The following is a 16,334-nucleotide window of genomic DNA, read 5'->3' on the forward strand; positions in this document are numbered from 1 at the left end:
ACAATGAATTAGTTTAGACGGGAGCGCGCTGCGCGGCCCAGGATTGTAGCTGGGGGGAGGGGTGACGGGCACGAGCATGAGCCACACCTGCGCGTGCACGTCATATTGGATGGTGGTGGCGGTGGTGGTGGTCAGGGTTGCCATGTCCGCTTATTAGAAGCGACTCTGGGCTTGTTTTTCTGTAAAGTTTCTTGTAAAAATTGGCGGTTGCGGTTTTTTGGGGGCTTGTTTGAAGTTGTTTTTAAAGTGCAGTTGCTTATTTGAGCTTGTTTCCAATGTTTTATTTTCTTTATTTATAAACCAGCGGTTCTCAAACATTTTTCATTTCAAGGACCCCCAAATTAATATGTATTTGTCTGCGGACGCAGCGGACCCCCATCTGGAAATATCTTGATCCAGAGACACCCGATTTGTGGGAATTGTGTTGTTAGAAAAAAAATATATATATAGAATATTCCAAATTTTGCACCTTTTCCAAGATTTTTTGTTGTTGAAAATAGCAGATCTAAGCTGTTTTCAAATTGCCAATGTATGAATGTACAGTATTAGGTTACTTTAAAGGGCAACGCGCTCGCTTTTTTTTGGGCTTGTTTTCATAGACCTAGTTGCTTGTTTCTCTCGCAAAACCTGGCAACTCTGGTGTTCCTCCTGGAGTACTGGTTCGTCTTTCTGCTGTTTGGGGAAAATGTGTTGCTGTTCCGTCGTTGAATGAGTCATGATAATATAATAAACAAACACGGTCTATTATTAGAAGTTGATACACGACGACCGCAAGGCGTTGTCTGACATCAGAGCTTAGAGCTATAATATTAATCTAGTCAATTGGTTCTCAAAGTGGGGTCCGAGGACCCCCAGGGGTACTTAAGGGGGTTCCAGGGGGTCCCCAGCTAAATGATAGATTAGGCACCAAATGGACCCTTATGGGTCTGTAACTCTGAGAGTGTACAAATGGAACCAAATGGACCCTAACGGGTCCATTTGGTTCCATTTGTACACTCTCATTTGTACAGTTAAATTGACATAGATTTTACAATATAGATTGCGGTCCAAGTGATAGAAATGCCATTAAATGGGGGTCTGTAGCCCTAATGCATGTCAAACTGGGGGTCCTCTAAATTAAAATGGTTGAGAATCACTGCTAAATCTTCTCTTAAGTTATGGGGGTTCCTGGCATATCTTTTGACATGGGGGCCCGCGGGCTAATAAGTGTCAATTTGGTGGTCCTTGACATGAAAAAGTTTGAGAACCACTGATCTAGTCCACACTGAGAGAGGACGTCGTAAACCCGACTACACTGGCAACTTCCCAAAGTTACATTGATAATTCATTTATATCAGAATTTCTTATTTGGTACGTCACTGTTCACGACGTCTCCCCTATTGAAGGACGTCAGGATTATTAACTTTGTTAAAATGAGAAGATGAAAACTTTGTAATGGGACATTCTGCATAATGAGTACTTTCTACTTTTGGTACTTTAAGTACATTTATGATACCAATACTTTTGTACTTTTACTCAAGTACATTTTGAATTCCGGACTTTTACTTCTACATTGTGAATAAGTATGTTTTTATGTAAAATACCACTTTACTTAAAAACGTAAAAAAATAGAGTATTTCTTCCATCACTGCGAGTCCTTACCGTTTGTTTATCAACTTTCCCACCTAAAATACCTATAGTGTGGAAATATATCTTTCATGATATAATAACCCCCTTTGTTTATGTACACAAAGAGATGTTTTACTTGAATTAATGTGCCAAGTAAAGGACACTATAGGCCTAAAGAAGTTCTGACAATCTAGGACGGCGGCAGACCATAGAGTTATAAAATATATCGGCAGAAGTTATTTTCTTCCAACATGCTAAATAATGAAGAGGTCGTATTACCGCTCCATCTGGGGGTGAATTTAGGCAGTGCACCTATAATTGATAGAAAACAAGACAACCGTGTAGGATATGGCTAGAGACCTTGCATGAGCCCTCTCTAGTCTGCCTTGAAAAGACACCTATTACATTACATTACATTACAGTCATTTAGCAGACGCTTTTATCCAAAGCGACTTACAATAAGTGCAATCAACAAAGGTAGGGAACGAAAGCTACTAATCACCAGAGGTTATAAGTGCATTTTCTGCAATAACAAGCAACCAAGAGCATACCTAGCGCTAAGGTAAAAGTGCAGTATATCAGCTACCTATTTCCTTAAACAGATGAGTATTCTCTCAGGCTTATGGCAAATAGTTGTTTGTTTGTTGGTTGTTCATTGTTTTTGATGTAAAGCGTCCTTGGGTTCATGAAATCCGCTTTATAAATTCAAGCTATAATTATTATTAGTTATACTGTCAAAATGGGAAAGAAAGAGAACTGCCCATCACCACTTTAAAGGGAAAACATATATATTATGCAATAATAATGACCCTAAGACTTAAACAATTTGATCAATTTTGATAATAATAAAGATGAAAACTTAAAGGGGCTACACCATGAATTTCATTTTTTTTTAGGTTTTTAGTATTTTTTGGGCTCCCCAGTGTCTCTTGTACCCAAAAAAATATTTTGTTTTAACATTCAGTCATTCATGCTCATTTCATGGATTTCCTGAATGGGCGTGTCTGAACAGGCCATTTCAGAATGGCTGTGCAAGTGATGTCACTTGCACTGATTTTGCATTGAGGATGGCCAGACAGAATTGCTCAGTAGCTCCCCCCTGCCCAATAGGACGTTTTGGTATTGCAGCTGAAAAAGCTTGGAATGACAGACAGTCAGATTGTGAGAAAAAATATCTGGATGTTTTTTAGGCTTACAACCTGTTTAAAACGTATTAGGGGGCAATATTTATATATAATATATATTTTTTTAATTCATGGTGTAGCCCCTTTAACAATAAAAGGTGCCTCAGCATGCTTGTCAATTAACATTACAATTTAGACATTTAGCAAACGCTCTTACAAGTGTTTGTCAACCGAGTTTGGCCGTTGTAATCTTCAGCCCACTACCGTTATTGTCTTCTTCATATCACTACTAGCATTTCAAATCCACCCACAAGCATTGGCATTATTCATAAATACAATATGCATGTTTAAAGAAAAGTAAAATATGAGTGATTTCCTTCTCTTTGACAACATTCAGAGATAAATGGAACAAAATGGGAACTGTGAAAGGAATCAAGGAGAGATCAGAGATGGAGAGCAGAGGTTTTGGAGGACGTGTGTGTGTGTTTATCCTGCTATAGGGTCTTGTTTAATGACATGTTGACAGGATACATGGTGGTAGTTGACAGTTGGTTAATCTAAACATTATGCCATAAATTATTCTACCCTCGTCTATTTATTATATTCTATAGATATGGCATGTATATCTTATACAAAGTTTATATGCAGTCTCAAATATCAGGTATTTCCCGGTGACTCAACTAGCAAGAAATGGAAATGAGCCTGTCAGCCTGTCCAGATACATTTATCTACTGTATGTATAACCCTCTCCCCACTGTCCAGTTGTTCATGTAAATACACACAATATAACAAAGCATAGCACAAATATACTCATACAAATTAAACCTCTGACTGTTCTCCATGGTAAAGAACAGGTTGAAGAACTGAAATGACAAGAATGAACAAATGAAAAAAGTAAGGAATGAGGAAAGAAGGAAGACACAGCCAGACACCCTTTCATCGTTCTAATATGGCTCTAATTTTCCCGCTTAGGTTAGAATAAGTCTTTATTTGTTGAAAATAGGTAAAGAGTTGGAAGTTAGGAATACAGGCTTGTATTAAGGTTTTACATTTCAGATATTCAGCTGTTACGTTTATCCAAAGGGACATTTGGTGAGTGAACAGGGAAGGTTTAAGTGCCTTTTAAGGTGTAGGAATCAAACCTGAGACCTTCCCATTAGAGGATGGTCATTCTAATCACTTGGTCTCTGACCCTGTACCCCTGTTCCTTCTAGTTAGTTATACTGGTCACCCTGACAACAGAAGAAACGTGAAATGTATTAACCAATTCCAGAAAGTAGTCCCCAACTCCAGACACAGGGATTTTTTAAGTGTGGGGTCGACACTGATCCAGTGTCAGAGATGTACCCATCAGTCAAGCTAGGGATCTATTCAAATTTAAACTTGGCAGTGTCTATTAACTAGGCTACCATTTAAATGTAGTTTATAAGTGACATCTTGTGGTCAAAGCAAGAGCTGCACCATTATAGCTAAGATTATTATGATTATTCTTGAAATTGTAGTGCGTTTTGACTCGTTCCAAACAACAGTGGGCGTTTCAAATTATTTTTCATAGGTTCATACTTCCAAACTGTGTGGTTATTACATTTGGGAACAAATACTCACAACATACTGTACTGACCCTAGTTCAGTAGTTTCAGTCATTGAGATGCTTTGTGAACACAAGACGGTGTGTAGCCCACTGGCTGCCGCTGAAACACAATCTGGGTACATTACTACTGCAACATACCAGATAAACACGATAACTGTATTTTACAAGTGTTATTTATTGGATTTGATCAGCTTTTATTCTGAAATGACCTGCACAGAGTATGCATTCATAGCCTTTCTACCTTTCTCCATGTAATGCCTATGCACTTGTTCACTTCCAGATTCATGTTTGGAACCAGAGAAAGAAAATAAAGTGTTGTTCACTTGCCGCAATGTCTAATTAATCCAAAAGTTCACCAGCTACTTAAAATATTATATATATATATATATATTTCTTAAACCATCTTTCTCAATGAAAACATATGGGCACTTTATAATTAAAACATGTTTTCTCGTTAGTCAACCGATATTGGGTAAAGTGAACAAGTCTGCACTTCAGGGAGAAGGGCACAAGATACAGCTGCAGCAACAGAACTGTAATCAATCCTCAAAAATATCCTTGAAAACCCCCTTAATAAAAGCTGAGCACTCATAAAATAAGAACAGGAAAACAAATCATCCACAGATCTGTCAGTGTAACAACAAAACATTTCCCCACGGGAACATTGGCACACAAAACATCTATGCCAACTACCAGAGGGAAGAACAAACTGTTGTTCTGTTTAGTGATGGATAGAGATGAAGATAATACAAAGTAGAAACATCTTGTTATTTCCAACTGCATTCTTCACTGAAAAATTAACTAGAAAAATGAAAGAAAAACCACCGGGCATGACTGGGTGACCCTTTTTCTGCCTATTCGAAGATTAATCCAGAGCAAGACAATTCAATAGGCATGAGTCCAGTTCAGTCTGGTTCAAACTGTCTCACAACCTGATTTTCACCTGGCACAATCTCCAGGTCTCAACTCACACCCCCAGTCCATTAGCTTAGGTCCATTAGCATTAGATTCAGTTATATAGCTTGACAGTTCGTTCACACTCGATCAGTTCCACATCTGGTTTCTTATTTGGAAAACGCTATAATAAAAACATATCTCACTTTGCGGGCCTTCTCTCAGTGCTTTGTTTTGCTTCCGATTTCAATGCAGAGCTCTAAGTTTAGCCTTCCCAATGCGTTCCTTCATTTCATGAGTCAAGAACGCTATGAACATACTCAGAGTCTCAACAACTGGTGTTTTTTCTCTGTAGCAGACAATCATAATACTCATAATAGTCTATGGCTAGCCAAAAAAGGATTTACAAAAATGAAAATTGTACACCCATTACATTGTTTATTCAGACATGAGGCGAAAGACAGAGCTCTGCGTGATGGTACATTGCTGTGAAGTCCAATCCATGGGGATTTTTATGTGAGAATGGCGGCCACTGACAAGGGAGAGGAACAGAAGATGGTTGATGCTGTCCATGACATTCTTAACTAAAGCGTTTCAACGAAAGCTTAACTCACCACTGAAGACAATTACAGTTTCTATCCCTCTGGGCTTGTTGACTTGTATAACTGCAAAGGAGATTGTTGGTGTATGTGTGTGTTTGTGAGAGTACAGTTATGTGTGTGTGTGTATATGAACGCACACATACAGTATGAACGCAAGTGTCTGCGAACTGGACAAAGATGGTCGACTGTGTTTTTGTGCGACTATGTGTCCTGAAAAGGTCAAAATGAAAAAGTGCGTATTCCTGGTCATAGGCCCTGAACACATCCGTTAACTAGCCAACGACATGTGCTAGCATGTGTGTCTGTATATATATGTTCATTAGGACCTAGACGAAGCGTCTTCAAAAGTGATGATGCTGGACTCTGACTGCTGTCCTCCGGCGCTCTGTGACGCTGCAGAGGGGGAGGGGGAGGGGGTGGGAGAGGAGCCCACAGAAGCCCCCAACCCTGCTGGCTTTGGCTTGAGGGAGGAGGTGGCGAGGAGAGGCTGCGTGTCGGTCCTGACTTCGTCATCCTCGTCATCGTCCTCGTCGTCCATGCTGGGCCAAGCCGTCTGGTCCTCCACGCGCTTCAGACGTTCATTCAGCGCCTTGAGGGCCAGTTGTCTACAGAGGGAGAGGGAGAAAGAGAGTGAGAGAGGGTGGGGGGAGAAGACAAAGGAGTACAAATGTTTAATGGGAGAAATCCTCATACATGTGACAACACTGGGATATTAGACACACACAATATATATATATATAAATATATATATTAAAATGTACTGCTACTACTATATTAAAACTACTTTTGGAGCGGAATGATACAGAGTTGTAGCTGATTATTATTATTTTCTTTTCCTCTTTCAGAGTAACGAATTACGTTTACCCCGTTTATGCCAATTAATCCTCCCCTAACATTTCTGTGTTTAAACAGTACCGGACACAGGCTCTACACCGGATCTGAGCAGTGAGCAATACATAGAAACCAGGCTTTCCTACAGGTATTGGGGAAAGCTTGGTGATGCAATGTTAGCGTCGCCTTAAAGGGGAATACCACTAATTTTCAACATTGAACCATGTCATAATATACCTTAGAGCTGTTGTGTGGAAAGTGCCCCCCCCCCCTTCTATGTTGCCTAGAACTAGAGAATCGATTGTTGGGGTCATGTGATCAGTGACATACAGAAGGTGTACTCTTTGGCCCGCCCTCTAGGCTACCTCATTCACTAGAATGGGGAATCTCACTTCAAGCTGAAACAGTGCGACTTGCAGTAGTTTATAATGGCATATGGTTATGTATCACATTTCACAATACATTGTACTTGTAGTAATGGCTGAAAATGGTTATATCACATTTTACAAGTCATTGTACTTGTAGTAATAATAGAAATAAATTGGCTGAAAATGCTTTAACAAGCCTTAACTTTATATTCAAGTCGCACGGGCCTAACAGTATACCTTCCGTATGTCACTTGACATGACATGACCCCAACAATCAATTTCTAGGCAACATAGAAGTGGGGACTTTTTTCTTATTTCAACACAACAGCTTTGAGCTATATTATGACATGGTTAAATGTTGAAAACGAGTGGTATTCCCCTTTAAATGTTTCATTGGTTGTTCTTTCTACAAAAGGACAGAGGCTTTACCTTACCTAGCCTGCCAGTTTCTATCACAGCCGATATATCACACTTTCCAAAACCATAAAAGGCTTTCTATGTCCATTAAAAGTGTGACACATCCTATCCAGTTACAAGGTGAATGGTGGGAGGTGTGTTGTTTGTGTGTATGGTTGTTTGAAATTGAACCTGTCTGACAGCTTGGACATGTGGAGCGGTGTAACTGCACACACACCTACAGACAGTCCCCCTAAAAATAATGAATATTGACACTGTCTCTACATGAAAGGGACACATACTGTGACACATACACTACATATTTCCATATTATTTGCCCCCTCCTCTTACCTCCTCCTCTCAGCGTCTTGGGGGTCTGTGCCAGGCAGACTGATGGTGATAGACGAGGGCGCGCCCACGTCATACCTCTTCACCATCTTCCTGCACACCTTCATCTTCACCAGTGCAGCGTGCACCAGGCCGGCTAGCAGGCCGATGGCCGGTTGCAGCGCCTCGGGGAAGAACGAGGCGAAGGCGAAGTGGTCGGACATGTCCCCGCGCCCCCTGCTGTGTCGCTGATAGAAGCGCAGGTAGACCCAGCCAGACAGGGCTCCGTAGCCGTAGGAAGCCAGCGGGGCACTACTGTCCAGCAGCAGGCCAGAGAGACGCAGCAGCGCCAGCAGGAAGAGAACCAGGACTGGGGCCGCTTTGAGTCTCACCTGGAGGTGGGAGGAATGGAGAGAGACATCTTAAGGTCTGTTCTTTTTAAGGTTGACGGGGAAATGAAAGGTAGGCACATGAAATGGGAGCAGTACACACATGATGCATGCACAGTAAAAGCCTGTGTACATTTGGAATCAGAATCACTTTTATTTTCACATTAAGTTTACGGGTGTAAAGCATTCTTTTTTTCGTAAGCCCTCCATCGTTTTGTATTCCGTGAGAAGAGAGGACAGAGGTAGAGTGAAAGCAAAGAGGAAGAGATAGAAACAGGTTAAACAAAACAAATAAGGATATATACATACAGAAAGTGTAAGTGAAAGCAGATATGTACATGATATTTTGAAATATTAGCATCATATGAAGGTGAAAAGAAGTAGCAGCAGCCAGCAGGTACTATGTTTCTGCTGTTTTAAAGACCAGTTTCCACCGCATGGAAAGGTGAAAAAACATATTATTTCATATTTCACATGGTTAAAAACCGCAACAGGCAAGCAGTGTTCATGCCATGTTCACGTCTGATGGTAGCCGGGTAGAAACTGTTCAGAAATCAGATGTTCAGGCACTCGATACTGCGATAGAGCTTGGCCGGCCATTGTCACAATAAGGTCCTTCGCTTCGTAATATTTGCGTTTTGTGTGGATGAACACTCATGACACAGCAGCAGTTTAAATTAATAGGAATTAATCGCACGAAATAAATGCTCCCAGCGCGCAAAGACCTTTACGGGTAATAAATAACAGGTCAGCTGAGCAAACTGGAGCCATCATGTGAAATATGAGGGGTGGATATTAAGGACATGTGTGCAAGTAGGTGAATGCACATGTGTTTCCTTCAGTGCTTGCATAAACATAAGAGTTTTGTTTTATAAATATTAGCCATTTTGCAATTAATTTCACTTTGATCAAAATCTCTTTATAAATACAGGCCTTGCTGAAAAACAAATTCTTCTCAAACTGTAAATCAATCAGTTTCTCTGCATTCCTGAAATGCTGACTTTAGGGTTTCTTTATGTTGACAAAATGTGGGTAATGGATACATCTATAGCACACAGTTTAAACCGCTTAAAACAGCAATACTGCTTAGTATGCACTGCTCACCTGAGCCTGAACCTGAGTATTTTTCAGTCTGTTTAACTTAAGATTTTGTACACTATGGCACATTTCAGCCTGGGAAATGATGTCTCTCAGATTCTTACCATTAATTGCATCATTCATCTGATCTAAAGCAATTGAAAACAAAAGATCATATCGCACGAAGGCTGTACAGGATATAGCTATATAATTAAAACAGTAGTTACCAGGCAATTTTTTTTAATGAATTAATGTACCTCCTTGAATTAATCAAATATATATTGTTTTTAACATAAAATATGTTAAGCCACAATGATTTGTAAAACATGTTGCCACTTGTCAGGTTGTGATGCGTGTGCTGCCATCATCAGTTTGGTAATTGGTCTTGTGGTATTACAGTTTTATTTCCGATGATATGAAAGGAATTTGATGACATACAAACGCAGACACCAACTTATAAAATAAACGAATTTCAATACATCTGACTTCATTTCTTGATGATCCACATATTGATATAGTAACGCCTGTATCAATGTGGTTTGTCAAAAATGTATTCTGATATACCTTTGTTATGAATAATTTGAGCACAGCCCTATTGTTGATATTTCTGTGCCACTGCTAAAAAGATGCAATCCTATGCTACTGTAACTGGACATATTCCTGATTGTACATTCAGTTTTATTTTGTCACATCTGTGACATCCTGCAGAGAGTGGAGCTGGCAGGATCAGACTTGTTCATCAACTCTAGGCTAACTGGTATAAAGCCATAGGAATCACATATTTACATTCAGGGTGGGGAATTAACAAGCCAATCTCTCTGTTAAGCTCTATATTCAAAAAATCTACAGGATGTCTAAACAGTGAAAGTGGATGGTGCTGGTGCATGTTTCTTTTTTGTATATACATTCTTTGCATATAATGCAGGTCATGGTGCTTTTAACAGGCAGTCCTTCTACGACAGGCACAAATGTAGTAGACAGACATGTACCGTAAAATAGGTACTGGAAGCTCTGTTGTGATTAATTGTATTAACTTGTCTGATTCCAATCCTACCAGGGTGACACCAGAGAGGTACGTATACCTGTCAGTGTTACTGGCAAAGCGAAATCTTCCTTCCATGAGTTATAACACTATTAAGGGTTTCTTTCAGTTGTGACCGTAAGATAGTTACCTATCATCACCTTTACACACTGGCTTGATTGCAATTGTTTATTGACTTAATAATTTCACCGTTGTTGTTTTTTCTGCTTTATTTTGAACGTCTACCATTTTTAAGATTAAGTATCAATGTGCACTAGTTATACTTTTGAATACTTTCTTCTTCTTTTTTTGCCATTGCAGTTTTAATAAAGCACTTAACACAGTTATAACTATTCACATGCCTAGGTGTGCTGTGCAACATGCAGGGCAGGGATGTACAGTCTTGAGACAGTGTACCTGTCTCAAGTCGAAGCAACTGCACCGGCAACTGCAGTACAGTCCATAATGGCTGTGAGTACGTCAGGTTTCAACTTCACTTAAATGTGTCACCTCACACATTTACAGGTGCAAAAGACCGGGTGGAATTGCAGTTAGGCCTACCTTTTAAATAGGCATAAAAATCAAATAAAGTGTTTAATGAAGACAGAGTTCCTCTATTTTATGTACAGATTCTAATCATATTCTACCAAGAAACATACAGTATTGTATTCATCTGGCAATCTTTCAGCTATCTAGATAAAAAAACTTTGACCTGTATACCAAATGAATGCAAAGATTTCTTGGTAGGATAGAAATCCAGCAGTACTTGCAGCCCTAAAGGACTGGAGATGTTCGTCCCTGTGTAGAATGTATGAGCTGTTGCTCCTTCTCCTACTTTGCATTGTAAACCAATGCTTTGCTTAAAAGACATGTATGAAACATCTGAGAAACAGATAACATACACACAAAGCCAAATTACAGGTTACCAAATTACTGCCACTAGTGGGTTTGACTGTACTTCAACTCGGGTGAATATGTGTTTATTGCATTATGATACTGACACCTTCCCTCTGGTTTTAATAACATATACCTCATCTCATCATTACATCAACTCGCCCAAGATCACCTATGGCAACCTGAGCACTGGGACATGTCTGCTGCTGTTTAGTGTTCTTCACTCAGTAGGAAGTTCATGAATGACCCATGCTGCTGCCTAAAGAGCAAAAGGGTTTAAGTCAAGTCGTTCTTCACTACATATCTAAAACATTCATACTTTAGCAAAATATAATGTATACTTAGGCTTGACACCTGTGGCACTGTAATGTGAGTTGCTTTGATGTACAACACTACTCATATAGGAATACGAGTAGTTTTGTACATCAAAGCAACTCACATTACCATTGGACATATGGCCTTCTGAAATGTTTTATATCCCTTTCTCAGATTGTGGTAGTTTGATCAGTCTTATATACCATTTACATAAAACACTCAGACTACACTTGACTTGGGTGTATAAAAGCACTTCTTTGGAAGACTCAAACTTCTCTTTTCTCTCACCTTGTGGTATTCAAAAGTGCCGTCACATTAGCCATGGTCTTTTTTGACAGACTAGCTCATGTGTAAAACTCCAGACTAGATGTATGCTTAATTGATACTCCGTTGGATGTCACTCCCCGAACATAGCAGATTACATGTTGCATGCAACTTGAGTATAAATCAGAATGACCCTGCATGATTTTGCAAAGAGTAAAGACCCTGCAGATTTGTAAAGTGTTAATCAATTCTCAGCACGCTTGTTGTAAACTATTTCCAAAACATATCTACAGTATGCCTCTAAATCTTGGGACCACTGCCTCTTCATAGTTACAATACCACCCATCGATATGCATCTACAATGCTTCAACATCACTTTTCTTTGTGACTCACCTGTGGTACTCTAAGCACTGTGGTGTCGCCCATCGTCTGTTTCAGTGCCACAAGGACCCCTCCGAGGAACCCAACCCCTCCATGGACACGCACAGCAAACAGGAAGTCCAGGTCAAAGGTCGCCACATAGGTGAGGAGGTAGGAGAGCCCAGCCAGGATGCCAGCTGAGACATTGACCACTGTGAAGAAGATGAGGAGTTCGAGAGCGCCCCAAAGAGGCTCTAGTAGGCGTCCGCAGGCAACTACAGTGCCCACATTGGCCGCTACACCCCAAACATGCTGCTCCACCACTCCTTGTGTCAATAGTGTCCACACCCAGAAGTTAGGGGGGAAAAGGTACCCCGGGGTGACCCCCAGGGCGTATGGGGTGTCAACGGCCCAGGAAAGCAAGTAGAGAAGAATCACCACAGCACTTATTGATTTGACTACCACGCTGGTGCTGGCCAGGGCACCCAGGAAGTGCTGTCGTGCCACGGGAAGGTAACGATTCATGGTGACTTTTGTCCAGAGGGGGATGTTGTTTTGATCAGTTGTCTTCTGTAAGTAGGAACTGGAGATAGCGGCGTGTGATCAGAATAGAGGAACGCTTTGAATCCCAACAGCATCTACGTCCACGGTCTTCTGTGGGATTTCATACGGAACTTCATCTATCTGTAGAACGGGTGAACAGTGGCTTTGCTATGATGATCAGCTGACTCGGGGATAGACTTCTGTTTGAGTCAGTTGCTCAACAACACAAAACAAAGGGCTACACGATTTCACAACTTTTCCAAAGACGCTACCGTTTTATCATAACAGAAAATCAAGTCAGTGACTTTTAGTTCTTAGATTCGACCTCACAAGGTGACGGGCCAGCAGTTGTAGATAAGCTCGAGTAGGTGATAACCTTTATTAAACGCCAGGGGGGCTTTTCCATCTACCTGACTATGTTTTTTGACGACCTTCAATCGACGCAGACAGACCTCACCGACTCAATAAACTCACTCGCTCCGAGAGTTAGCAGAAAACTCATTGTCAAGTCAAACACGAGCCCCCCACACCCGAACTGACAAATCAAACACAAGTCCAACTTCTTCCAACAACAACTGACATTAGCTGGGTTAGCTTGTAAACATTAAGCTAGCTAACACTAGCTTGTTGTCAAGCTGACAGTTCCGCTGTCTTGCGTCCGCCATGAAAAGAACACAATGAGGCTACGTCTTCGTTTTGGGAAAAACAACGAGTTCATGGATAAAAGCTCACATGGACCAGTACCAGGTCTGGACCAGGCCTGAGGTCCACCTCGGCTGGCAGCCCGAGGAGGATCCCCCAGGAGATGATGGCAACAGGCCTTCAAAACAATGTGGCTGAGGTGTGAAAACGACCGTTGTTCATTCCCCTGGAATTCGTCCCGGTCTCTTCTTCTTCTCAGTCCGTGTGGCGTGGCCTGTACGCCCTGCTTCTGCGTTATTTAGGACTTTTGATAATTATTCACTAGAGAGAAATGTTGTTATCTTTCGGGGCACTCCTCCTCCTCCTGAACACAGACAGACAGAACCATTCAGCAGCAGAAACTCTCCTGCGCTGCGCTGCCAGCGTCATCAGGGGTCGGTCTAAAACCAGCGTTGCCAGATTCGGGGAGAGAAATAAGCAACCAGGTCTAGGAAAACAAGCCCAAAGAAAGCGACTAGGCTACATTAGACACAACACAATACACAAATGCTCCCTGGCAGAAAACATTTTCATGAAAATATTTGAGAACCACTGGTTTAAAAAAATATTAAATAATATTAAATAATTTGGAAGCAAGCCTAAATAAGCAAGTACACGTTAGCAGTGGCGTACCCACTGTAGAGGCAGGGCAGGCGGCCGCCTGCCCAACTAAGATCTCGCCTCCCCTAGAAAACCCAAATAACCCGAAAATGTGTCATGCGTGCTTAATGTCCTCAAAGTCACGCATCCAACAAGCTTTGAACTGAGCAGATTGGACCTTCCGTTCCAGAGATAATGGCCAAAACATATTGAAAACGGACAATTTCGCCGGGTTAGGGTTAGGTCGCCGATTTTCGATTGAGTTGATTTCTTTTTTGGGGGTAATAGAGGGCGGGGGGGGGGGGGGGGGGTTACAAAAAAAAATCTCGCCTGCCCTAAATGTAATTCCTGGGGACGCCACTGCACGTTAGAAACAAGCCCAAAACTACCAATATTTACAAGCTACTTTACAGAAAAAGAAGCCCAAAGTCGCGTATAATAAGCGGACTTGGCAACACTGTCTAAAACGTCAAGTCACGCAACGTTCTTATAGTACGGCATCATGGGAAAATGAGTATCCATCCAGGAAAGACGAATCCTATGATCAATCCTGGTTCAATCAAACATAGGCACACATTATAGGATTACAATTATGTCAATATTTATTATTAGATGTCAAACGTGTGAGAGAAAGGGTGGCGATGAGAGAGCAGATCTTGGGAAAGGGGCTTCAAGAGTTTTAAGAAACTTACTTTTTTAGCAAGAAATAAAATAACTGATTAACTTTTCACTCTGTTTGACCAAAAGGGGGCATCACAGTGGTTGTGGTCCATCACATAAAGTGCATACGGTATCACTTTACACCATGTTCCATACAACACCCGATAACACCACACAACTTTGGCACAAGGTTTGTCATGGGGCCAAGGGACAAATGACGCTTTTCCCACTAAATCAACCAAAACCAAAATTATTTTTGAAGTTGCATAAACTTCAAAATGAATTAGTATAACTCCAGATGGTAACAGGAAGGGTGTGCACCAAAACATTCTGGGCACTAGGGAAAACTGGGCACCTTGGAAGAGTGGGCACTAGGGAAATGTAGGCACCAAAACAGGGTGGGCACCAGGGCTCGGACGGGTGGGCAATTGGGAAATGTGGGCACCAAAACAGTGGGCACTAGAACTCAGAAGAGTGGGCACTAGGGGAAATGCATGGCACCAAAACGGAAATACTTTGAAGTCTGGCATGCATATTACTGGAATGCAACTACATTCAGATGATCATTTTTTCCCCCCATCCAAAACATTTTCAGACAAATTTTAGTTTGAGGTTAAGGTTAGGTTATAGTTTTACTGAGGTTAGGGTTAGGATTACGGTTAGGGTTAGGCATATCTTACTAAAAGTTGCAGTCCTGGTGCCCACTCTGTATTGGTGCCCACATTTCCCTAGTGCCCAGTCTTCCGAGGCCAGGTGCCCACTCTTCCTGGTGTCCACTCTTCTCTAGTGCCCAGTCTTCCCCAAAAAATGGTGCCCAGATTTCCCTAGTGCCCACACTTCCTGTATTCTAGCCTACCAGACAACTGTGATGAAAGGTTTGACATGGGGCAACTGTGAACTGATTTACTTTTCTCACTGATTATTATTTTTTAATTGATCACTCTCTCTCTCTCTTCTCCTTGCGCCCCGCCGACCCCTTACCTCTTCCTCTTTACATTCTCTTTTTATGGAAATAACAAAAACCTTACACTTGTAAACCAGTGATGTGACAATAAAGTTAATTCTGATTCTGAAGAAGCGTGGCCTATCACAAAAAGTTGAATGACTTCAGACCAGTTTCATATAACATAACACCACAAATAATTTTGTGAAAGGTTTGTCTTGGGGTAATTGAGTAACTGTTCATGCCAATATGTTGTTGACTTCTCCTCTGTTGATGACGATCGTGATGATGTGGTCCCATTTGTGAATTTAGGATGGAGATATCTTATTCTGTCTGTATGCCTTTTACGCCCATATGGAGATCTCTTTATCTGTCTGTCTGTGTCCCTTTTATGCCCATATACAGTATGGAGTTCTATGACAGACATTTCAGACATGCCCAAATATGGAGTCCAGGCCAGTCTATGATATCATGACATCAGGGCCCTCCATATATGGGGATTTGCATATTTATCCATATTTTTTGAAAAAACGCAGATCTGACTGACTTCCTACTCAGCACATCTCTCCCCAAGATACGCACGGCAAGTTTGAAGTTAGAAATGCCTGCGCAAATCGACTTTGTTAGGCAAACACGGTTTATGTTGTGTGTGACATCAGAGAACTCTGATCAGTCTATATAAGGTATTGTAGAGATATCAAGAGAGAGAGTTATGGACAGACATCAGAAACGGGAGATTGATAAGGACATCCAAAGATCCAGAGATTGAAAAAGCCAGAGAGAGATCGAGAGAAAGATGAGGGAGAGAATATTGAGATATATAGAGAGATCGAGGGACAGAAAGAG

The 16,334-nt window shown here is 41.2% G+C and overlaps 1 protein-coding gene across 2 annotated transcripts; it reads right to left on the reverse strand.

The window, feature by feature from the left end:
* Positions 1-4,478: 4,478 nt before the first annotated feature.
* Positions 4,479-13,647, reverse strand: tmem115 (transmembrane protein 115). Of its 2 annotated transcripts, XR_014601714.1 has the most exons (4): positions 12,095-13,647; positions 7,766-8,133; positions 4,687-6,424; positions 4,479-4,645 (listed from the first exon to the last, which is right to left on the reverse strand). XR_014601714.1 is itself a non-coding variant. In XM_084070240.1 (3 exons), the coding sequence occupies exons 1-3, from the start codon at positions 12,584-12,586 to the stop codon at positions 6,139-6,141; spliced, it is 1,146 nt and encodes a 381-aa protein (XP_083926366.1). In that variant the 5' UTR covers positions 12,587-13,647; the 3' UTR covers positions 4,479-6,138. The 2 variants fall into 2 exon arrangements, 1 of the variants encoding a protein (XP_083926366.1); XM_084070240.1 differs by having other exon boundaries at positions 4,479-6,424.
* Positions 13,648-16,334: the final 2,687 nt, after the last annotated feature.

The sequence above is a fragment of the Gymnoscopelus microlampas genome (genome assembly GCF_963454915.1).
Source record: "Gymnoscopelus microlampas genome assembly, chromosome: 10".
Classification (NCBI taxonomy): Eukaryota; Metazoa; Chordata; class Actinopteri; order Myctophiformes; family Myctophidae; genus Gymnoscopelus; species Gymnoscopelus microlampas.